This window comes from Sapajus apella, unplaced genomic scaffold (genome assembly GCF_009761245.1).
Source record: "Sapajus apella isolate SASKATOON/1434 unplaced genomic scaffold, GSC_monkey_1.0 scaffold1, whole genome shotgun sequence".
In the NCBI taxonomy this organism is placed as follows: Eukaryota; Metazoa; Chordata; class Mammalia; order Primates; family Cebidae; genus Sapajus; species Sapajus apella.
This window is the reverse complement of record NW_022436941.1, coordinates 67,819,889-67,829,892: the sequence shown is the minus strand read 5'-3', so window position 1 is coordinate 67,829,892 and position 10,004 is coordinate 67,819,889. Positions and strand designations below refer to the sequence as shown.

Here is a 10,004-nt window from a genome sequence, read left to right as displayed (position 1 = left end):
AGGCTAGGAGCTCCCAAAGGCCTAAGGAGAACCAGAGATTTCACACCAAGAATGGAATGACCAATCTAGACCCAAGATTTAGAGTCCTTTTTTAAAAAAATTAAATTTTAAAATTAAAAATTTTAACATTTTCATTTAAAACATCACCAAGTTGGAGATAAATCCTCACTAAAGGCAGTGTTCCATTTTCTTGTCAACCAAAAAATACTATAATTTCAGTTGACCAGTGAGTACCCAGTGAAAATTGAGAGAAAAACATTGACGGCTCTTTTCTTACCTTTCTCTTACCCCGTGGCCTCATTAGTAGAGACCCAATGCTATTTCAGATTAAAATTCCACTTGGAGGCTGGGTGCATTGCCTCATGCCTGTAATTTCAGCACTTTGGGTTGAGGTGGGAGATTAGCTTCAGCCCAGGAGGTTGAGACAGGCTGTGCAACATAGCAAGACCTCGTCTCTACAAAAAAAAAAAAAAAGTTTTTTAATCAGCTGGGTGAGGTGGCACATGCTTATAGTATTAGCTACTTGGGAGGCTGAGGCAGGAGGATCACTTCAGCCCAAGAGGTCAAGGCTGTGGTGAGCCATAATTGTATGTATTACTGCACTCCAAGCCTGGGTGACAGAGCAAGACCCTGTCTCTCAAAAGTAAGTAAGCAAATAAATAAATAAAATAAATAAACAAGCAAATGAAATTCCACTTGGCAAGAGCAGATATCCCTGATTTTTGATCATGTTTTGATCATGATTCCCAGATTTGTCAGGTTCTCAGCAGTGACCTGGACTTTTGATGTAACTGGTCTCTGGCAGGATTGCTTCATTTTGTTGCTTCACATCAATCACAAGGATTGGCATTCAGACATTATTTGCTTTAGATAATTGTTCAGAGATTTTAGATTACACTTCACAAAGTAATATAAACGGACCCAAACATGTAAGGCACAACATAATTTAAATAACATTGCCCTGATTTATTAGAGAAAATCTGAGAGTAGTCTTTGCAGCTCTCCAATTCAGCACACTTTAGGATACATTTGTTACAACTGCAAATTTTTACTTTAAACAACATGGAGTATCAATTTTAAGACTCGGTTCTCAGCACATTTGGCCTTTTTACATGCATTAAGAAAAAAACCGGAATTTTTTCATGTTTAAAATGAATAAAAAACCACCAGATAATTAACCCTCATCTGAAAGAGTTGACAATGGAACTGCACTTAGGAGAAAACATGAAATCCATTTAAACAGATAAAACCAACCGAAATTTGCTCCCAAATTTGCCAGAACATATACACCCTAGCCCACACAACTGATTTTTTTTTTTTTTTTTTTTTTTAGAGAGGGATTTTCGCTTTTGTTACCCAGGCTGGAGTGCAATGGCACGATCTCGGCTCACCGCAACCTCCGTCTCCTGGGTTCAGGCAATTCTCCTGCCTCAGTCTCCCGAGTAGCTGGGATTACAGGCACGCGCCACCATGCCCAGCTAATTTTTTGTATTTTTAGTAGAGACAGGGTTTCACCATGTTGACCAGGATGGTCTCGATCTCTTGACCTCGTGATCCAGCCGCCTCGGCCTCCCAAAGTGCTGGGATTACAGGCTTGAGCCACCGCGCCCGGCCTGATTTTTAAAAAAACTTTTTTTGGACGCTTAAAGGGATAATTTAAAGGCAAAGTAATAAGTGAAAATAAGCTAATTTTCATTTATTTTGGAGATTCCTTTTTAGATTTCTAAAAAGGCAAAGTTGCAGTACTAATTGACTTTTAAAACAAACTGGGGCCAACTTTGAGCAGTTTTGTAAGCTTGTGCTTCTATGAGCAATATTCATTTGGTGTTAATGGGAATGATTTAGAGTACGGGGGACATTGCAGACATGTTTAATTCCTGGAAGAACTGTAACTCACAAACTTCTACAGGTCAGAATTCTTTAGGAGGCCGCCATTGGATATCTTGAGGGCTTTCAGCTCAGATTCATTAAAATAACCTATTGATCTATTTATAGAATGAATCAGTTTATCCAATTATTACTTTGGCTGATTCTCACCACTTCCTTACCCCTCTAAAAATAAAACTGGACAGTTGATAGAATTAGCTGGTGTTTTGGAATCTGGGATGCTAGTCTTTAAATATCCTATGGAGAAAGAGGATTAAGCATATAGAATCTAACTGGTGTTTTAATTGGCTTTACAGCAATGAAACTAGATGCATATTGGAATTGCCTGGGGTGGTTTTTAAAGACAGCGGTGCCAGGCCCTAACCCAAGCTCCCTTAAGTCGTCAGATTCTGGAGAATGAGGCCTGGGTGTCAGTATTAAGCATCCGAGGTGATTCTAATTAGAATCCGAGGTGATTCTAATTATGTGGTCAGGCTGAAGAACCACTGCCTCAAAATGCCAGTTCTATTAATGTTTCAAAAGCTTTAAACTTCCCAACTGGAACAAGTTTTCCCAGGCCTCTGTGATTTGACTGAGGGTTTTGGTTGCAGTCTGATATGTCCTGATTAGTTAGAGAAAGCCTAGTCTTTCTGAACCTTCCTTTGCCCAAGTTTGGCATCCAGCCTTGTCTAAGGAAAGAAATATCACTTTTCAGAATACTGTGCTAAGGAGAGAGAATACAGTGTTTCCTCAGTGTACCAATGAGATTGAGGTGCTGAAGGCCTTGGAAATTATATGGGGTTAAGATCAAAACTATTTACTAGGTAGAATGTTAGGGCATAATATCCAGCTGTGGACAAAATTGCTATCAAACAAGACCCTAAAGTGGATTACTAAGATCACTTAGCTATGTTTTGCCAAATCCAGAAGTTTTCTTTTGACTGTTAAAATCTACTTCTTAGATCACTTATCAAATAAAAAAGCACATTAGCAGCTTCTTTAGGAGGGCCATTACATCTAGTGCCTTCTTGGGAAAGGCCTTCAGATTCTTCTTGCTTCCTAATGGTGGTTGTCCACAAAGGGAAACCATCCCATTCTTCATTTTTGCTATTGAGATGGTAAACAACCTTGTTACGTTTTGTCACATTGCTAGTATAAATGCCCTTGGGAGATTACCAGGAAGATGGAAATGCTGTCACCTCTTTGCAGGTCCCAGAGGACCTGCTTGTGATTGAATAGGAAAGGTATGATAGAGAAGGGAAGGTGTGCCGGATGTATGGTCTCTTCGCCTTGCTATGACCTTGCTTTGTCTTTGTGTATTTATCCAAGGACCAGGAACCACCAAGACGACCAAGTCCTCCGCAGTGCCTCCGGGCCTCCCTGTGTATTTGGACCTGTGCTACATTCCTAACCACAGCAACAGTAAGAACGTTGATGTGGAATTTTTCAAGAGAGTGCGGTCGTCCTACTACGTGGTGAGTGGGAATGACCCTGCTGCTGAGGAGCCCAGCCGGGCTGTCCTGGATGCCTTGTTGGAAGGAAAGGCTCAGTGGGGCAGCAACATGCAGGTGAGAGCTCCTCAACAGTGTCTGCACCACAGATCGAGCTGTGTCCAGAGACAACGGGACAGAACCTTGTTTAAAGAGGCACCTCATGTAGATGGTTGTGGATCCACAGGAGGTGTCTCCTCTGTCTGCCACATGTGAAATATCCTGAGAACAAAGTCAGTTTAACACACAGTAGGTAGTCTGAAATAATATTCTTGGCACCACCACCAATCATAGCTTTGGAGAAAAGCCACCTTAACTAAAGCAGAAATCGTTTATTCGCAAAGTGGGCCCAAGATTAATTGTCCCTCCAGTGTGCCGAGAGTATTGTGTGTGTGAATCAAAGCAGTCATATTTCCATATGAGAGCCGCTGAGGAATTGCCTTTCTTCCTTTGTGTTTTATGAGTAGACTGCAGCTAGGAATATGGCCATTTAGAAAACAAGCTGTCCATGTGAAATTCCACAGTAGGAGCATTGCTGAATAGAGTCCCTTACAGGACACTCCCAACTCCAAGACATTGTGCCTGACCACAGACCATCCCTTATTCATTTAGAGACAAGGTCTCACTATGTTGGCCAGACTGGTCTCGAACTCCTGGGCTTAAATGATTCTTAGAACTAGTCATTATTAATTCAGCTGTGATCTTTGCTTATTAAGTTTTATTTGTGGTTCTGTACAGAATTACCTAGTAAACTGTGCTTGTTATTATATAGAATTACTTGTTATTTAATCACATGAAATCTAATGAGAGGCACCCACCCAGTGGCTTCTTACTGAATACTAGATGGAATTTGTACTCTTCAGGATATTCCCTACCCACCCCATACCTCTATCCCCAGCCACACACATAAAGTAAAGGTGCATATCTTTATTCTCAGGACAAAATGTTACACACAATGAGTGGGCTTTTGAGGGCTTTAAAGTGCTTGATAAAACTCTTTGGATGAAATATGCAGTACCTTTTATGCAAAACTTACCAGTTGTGTTAAAGGAAATACAAGAAATTGTACCCTAACAGAAGCAGTTTTCTGAACAGTAAAGAACTGAGAAACTGACAGCGGATCTAGATGAACTAATTGACAAGTGATTAGTTGCTTTTCGTTCTAGCCTTCAACTTCCCTTAGAAACAATAGCTTTTCTTTGCAGCTTTATCTGGCTCCTGGAAAATATATGTTGAAAAGTCCTTTGCATTTCCTGAGGAAGACAGAAAATTTTTCTCTCATTTCCCTTCTTCCAGTGATCTAATGCGTTGCTATTCAATTTTTTTCATATGGTTTCTGTTTCTGCCCTTAAATAGCTATTTTCTTCTCTACCCACAGGTGACACTGATACCAACTCATGACTCAGAAGTGATGAGGGAATGGTACCAGGAGACCCATGAGAAACAGCAAGACCTCAACATCATGGTTTTAGCAAGCAGCAGCACAGTGGTTATGCAAGATGAATCCTTCCCTGCATGCAAGATTGAACTGTAAAAACCAAGGCCAGCCACACCACAGGATCTGAACTTTGTTTCCAGAAATTCTTCAATTTGAAATCACCTTTTCTAAAAAGTCAATTCATCTAGTTAAGTCGCTGAACAATTACCTGCCAAATGCTATACTGTGTCATGGTGATGCAAGTCACTAAATTTCTCAGTTTTTGCTGATTGCTAAGGGAAGTAACAGTATTCCCACAATAGGGTTCAAGTTCCTGCGAAATTACCTACCCCAGTTCATCTCTGCTGAACATTTGGAAACCATGCACTAGCCAACCCAACTGACTTCTGCTAGGTAGAGGCATTTGTCTTAGAGAGAGAGAGAGCGCGCAGGAGAGAGTGAGAGAGAGTGAGAGCACAAAGAGAACGCAGGGGAGAGAGAGAAAGAATGAGAAAGAAAAGGAATGCAAGAGAAGGAGATGTAATGACAGAGAGTTCTGGTGAGATACCCAGAGAGAAAAAGAGAGAGCAGGGTGGGGTAAGGAGGAGAAAATAACCAACAATTAGGTCTGCATTTTCTCAGGCAGTAGGCATTCTTCAGTCTACATAGGCAAAGTTTTCCGTTTTTTGTCAGTCTGAGTCATCAAAAAGAGTCTTAATTTTCTAAAACAAGTTGTCTAGAAGAAAGTAAAAAGAAGAAAATTTGTTATGAGGGCATGTGATACTTTCACATCTTAATTAGGCTCCTTCAGTTTGAAGCCTGCACACTGACATGATGTAGTGAGTATAGACTGGCCATGCAAGTGGTTTGGGCCCCATTCAGAACTCTCAGACTCTAAACACACAAGTAGATTGATCTAAGGCATGCTCCCAGCATTTGTCCACCCACATAGTCCACTCTGAGTCGATTCACCTGCATGCAGCAACACCCAAGTCCACCCCAATTAACTGAAGCAAATACCAAAGCAGTTGGGAGTACATACGGTAGACAATTTGCCTTAGGAAGTGACTTGAATGTACAAAGATACTTGATGCACTTATTTTTTAACGTGAGACAGCAAGTTTATAAAACATCCATATAGGATTATAGATACTTAAAGGAGCACGTGGGTGAGCGTGTGTGGGGGTACTAGAAGCTGATCTGATTGGTCCAACAGTTTGATGCTGAGTCATGCGTGTTGAATCCCACTTCCGTGCACCTGTGGCCTCTCAAACAGGTTGTGCCTTTCACAGCTTCTTTACTACTGCAAGTTCAAGACTGAAATGGCTTCTATGATCAGAACTGGGAAAACAGTGAATCTTACGGTGGAAGAGGTTCTCAGCAAGTGTACAGTATTTACCTTCCTTTGTCTTACATTGGCTTTTTAAATTTTCCATTAATTTCAAGATAATTATGGGAACAAGTGTACAGAAGAATTTTTTTTTAAGATATGTGAGAACTTTTCATAGATGAACTTTTTAACAAATGTTTTCATTTACAGGAAATTGCAAAGAAAATTCTCAAGTGATAGTCTTTTTTTTTCTTTTTAAGTGTTTTGTAAGACAAAAATTGAATAATGTTTTTTGAAGTTTTGGCAAGATTGAAGTCTGATATTGCAGTAATGATATTTATTAAAAACCCATAACTACCAGGAATATTGATACCTCCCACCCCTTGATTCCCATAACATAAAAATCTGAATATGTGCTTCTTGAGAGTGGGGAGAATGGCATGGTAGGCTACTTTTCAGGGCCTTGACAAGTACATCACCCAGTGGTATCCTACATACTTCTTTCAAGATCTTCAACCATGAGGTAAAAGAGCCAAGTTCAAAGCTAGCACAAATTTGCTTTGGGATTTTCTTTTCTGGAAAAAAATAAAATAAAAGAAAGAATACATTGAAAACAAGTGAATTCTCAACTCCTACGGTTCATGTAGAGTTTAGAGAAAATTTCCATCATTGTCATCATTGGACTGTGAACCTGGGAAGCCAGATCATGATTAAAACTGACATCAAGTTCAAGTTGCAGATCAATGCACCCAGTGTTCAGATGCGGCAAACTTCTCTGTGACAACTGTGCTGTGCTCTGTCACGTTACACTTCCTACAGACTCTAAGATCTATGGAGTAGAGAACAATGACCTCATTTTATTTTCTATGTTAGTTATTTATTTCAAAATTAACATTTTAGTTTATTTTTGTCTGATAAGTGTGTGTTTTGCACTGCTAACTACGATGAGGGTTTAAAAAAATACTTCTTCAGGGTCCTTTCACTGAGGACCTGTGCAGTCTACTTAATGCTGTGAATTACATTTTTCAAATGTTTAATTTTTTAAAGGAAATTAATATTCTATTTTTGTTAGGCTTCTCTAGAAATGCAGCTTTTATTTATTACCCCACTTCTTTCAAGTCCTTGAAAAATAACATATTAAGGGTACAAAAAATTAACACATGATGGAAGTCATTGTGACGCAAATGAATTTCATTGAGTATCAACTCATCTATTTCAAACCTATTGTATAAGACAACCTGAGATACTCAAGATAATTATTTAATGGTTAGCTCTTAAATTGAGTTGGTCTACATAATGCATGGGAAGAAAACCAGATTTTTAGCCTCTTGCCAAATCCAGACCTCTGGTTGATTTTTCTTTGACAGAAGATGAAGTTATTTTCCAATTTCCCAAATTAAATGTATTTAACATGTATATTATTTTACTTTAAAAACTATAAACATTTTAGGAGAATTATAGCCAGTCTTCAGTTACAACCAATCCACGCTCCTCCCTTTCTTTCTCTCTCTCTCTCGCGCTCTTTTTTTTTTTTTTTTTTGCTATGGGATTTAATGGGAAAAATATATAAAAACTGTCACTAGTCAGCTGGCTCTTTTTCCTATGAAATCTATCAGTACCTTTCTCCAACCATTGTTCTCAATGATGACCACAGAGCCTGAGTATACCAAGAAAACCAATATTTGCATTACAGCTTGCTCCTGTCCTTCCAGACACCTTTCCTGCCTGTGTGACTAACCTAATTTTGCTAGTTCCATAAATACACGATTAGTTTAGTTACAGCCATCACAATGTACCTTCATGGTAAGAGCAAAAGATCGACACAGACTTCTAGGAGCTTTGTTCATACTGATTACTTAATTCAGTTGTATAGATTGAAGATTTGAGTGGAAGGAATTTACACTCTGTTTAAGTGATGGGATTCCATCGAGATAGCACTCATGATCATGACCTTTTTGGTAGTATTCTTAAACAAAATTCTACAGAGACTAAATGTTAGAGATGATCCTCCATTTTCAATTTTAACCAATTCTGTCCCCTTTCTCAAAACCCCGAGCCCTGTGCATGCTTTCTCAGTCTTGTGGTGGGACTGGATACAGTGACTAACTTCCCCTTCCCCGCCCCCAACACCATTTTCCATGGAGTTCAAAAAAATTTTTTTCTTAACGTTACATATCATAGTGAATGGTTTCCCCAGTGTATATGAATGTTTTAAGTGTCTCCAATAGCTTACGCAGTCTAGGAGCTTTCCAATACTCATTTAATTAAGATTTAATCATTTGCTAATGGAAATCTTACCACCTTTCATTTTCCCTCTGTTACCAAATTTCAGCTCTTAGGAGCTGCTCTACAATTTTGAAATTGCTTTTCTTGCCTCTCTTTAGTCACCTGTCACAGGAGGTTCCTGCTCAGTAATGATATTGTGAGTTAGGATAATAACTTTTTTTTTTTTTTTTTTTTTGTGCTTCGGATTTAGAAGAAAAGATCCTGTTTCCATTTGAAAGGAACTGTAAGCTTTTATCTTTTAACCAACTGAACAATATACCAAAAGCAGCCTAGGGATGAGCATTTCTTTGAAAGCAATTAGGTTATTCACCTGGTATTAAAACTATTTACTGTTAAAAAAAATCTGTGACTTCATGAAGTTAATTTTTAAAGGCAGCATCAAAAACTGAAAAGGAAGGGAAAAAATAAGCAGCTTCTCTGCACTTGTTTGGAGCTCCCCAAAACGGGAGCCACGGAGAAGTGGCATCGAGACCGGGCTGCCCTTACAAGAACACCCTGTGGCAGTTCAGAGACACACTTTTCCTACACTGCATGCAGCCCCTCTTCCCAGCACTGGGAAGAAGTGGTCTTGAGCCCGGCTGAGAAGCACTTCACACTCCTCTCTCTTGTTCTGAATGGTGTTTGTGTCAGTCTGCAGCTGTGTATGGTATTATGTCTTATAATCCTGCATCACTTCTATCCTATCCAGTCATATCTAATGTAGAAAATTAGTTTCCAGTGAAAGTAATATGTAGTGCTTTTATGATATTTGTGTGCAATATCCCCTCTTCCATTGAGGATATTTGATGTAAAGGAAAAAAAAAAAAACAAAACAAACAAAACTCAGTTCCACAATAAAATACAAAAGTGGCAAAAGTTCCTGTGTGTGCTGTGCTTTCTTTTGCTTTGTGTTCCTGAGTTGGGCTTTACCACTCACGCAGAACGCTGGGCAGCCAGGGCATGACAGCAGGGGTGACGATGTTCTTTTCAAGATGGGCTCCCTGGCTTTTGGCAAACTGCCGAAAGGGTCTTGCTAATGTTTGCAACTGCCACCTCATTAACTTTTACAGCCAAGCCCTAGAGGGTGTGAGAGTCTAAGGACAGAAACTGGGAGGTGAAGGGAAGGAACAATTAAAATTATTGCTTGAAAAGAAAAGGGATAGCTGGGTGCAGTGGTACAAGCCTGTAATCCCTGCAATTTGGAAGGCCAAGGTGGGAGAAGCACCTGAGTCCAGAAGTTCAAGGCTGTAGTAAACCGTGATTATGCCACTGCACTCCAGCCAGGGCAACAGAGAGAGACTGTCTCTTAAAAAAAAAAAAAATGAAGAAAGAAAGAAAAGAAAAATAGACCAGACCAGAACCTGTCATATTCAGTGACTGTGCTCAGTACCTTATCTTTCTCTTAGTTCCTTGCTCTCTGTTAAAGAAGATCCTCAATCTAAATAACATAATATGTTATGGATTTGACTCATACCCAGGAACTAAAAGTTGTTTGGAAAAAGTGATTATATATGTAGCAAAGACTATCTAACAAAAGGAGGATTTCCTCTCTGTCATCCAAAGGATTATTGCACCTTTACCCTGTACCCAGCAGTGGATTATATTGTGGGATTTAAAGGCGAACAATACTTAACTG

General features: G+C 39.4%; 1 protein-coding gene across 2 annotated transcripts in view; it reads left to right on the top strand.

The window, feature by feature from the left end:
* MAP1B (microtubule associated protein 1B) overlaps window positions 1-9,247 on the top strand; it is a 108,632-nt gene extending 99,385 nt beyond the window's left edge. For both annotated transcript variants that reach the window (XM_032278812.1, XM_032278813.1), the window contains 2 exons: window positions 3,196-3,434; window positions 4,735-9,247. In XM_032278812.1, the coding sequence (XP_032134703.1) occupies window positions 3,196-3,434; window positions 4,735-4,890 (395 nt within the window). In that variant the 3' untranslated portion in view covers window positions 4,891-9,247. The remainder of the gene's footprint in view (window positions 1-3,195; window positions 3,435-4,734) is intronic.
* Window positions 9,248-10,004: the final 757 nt, after the last annotated feature.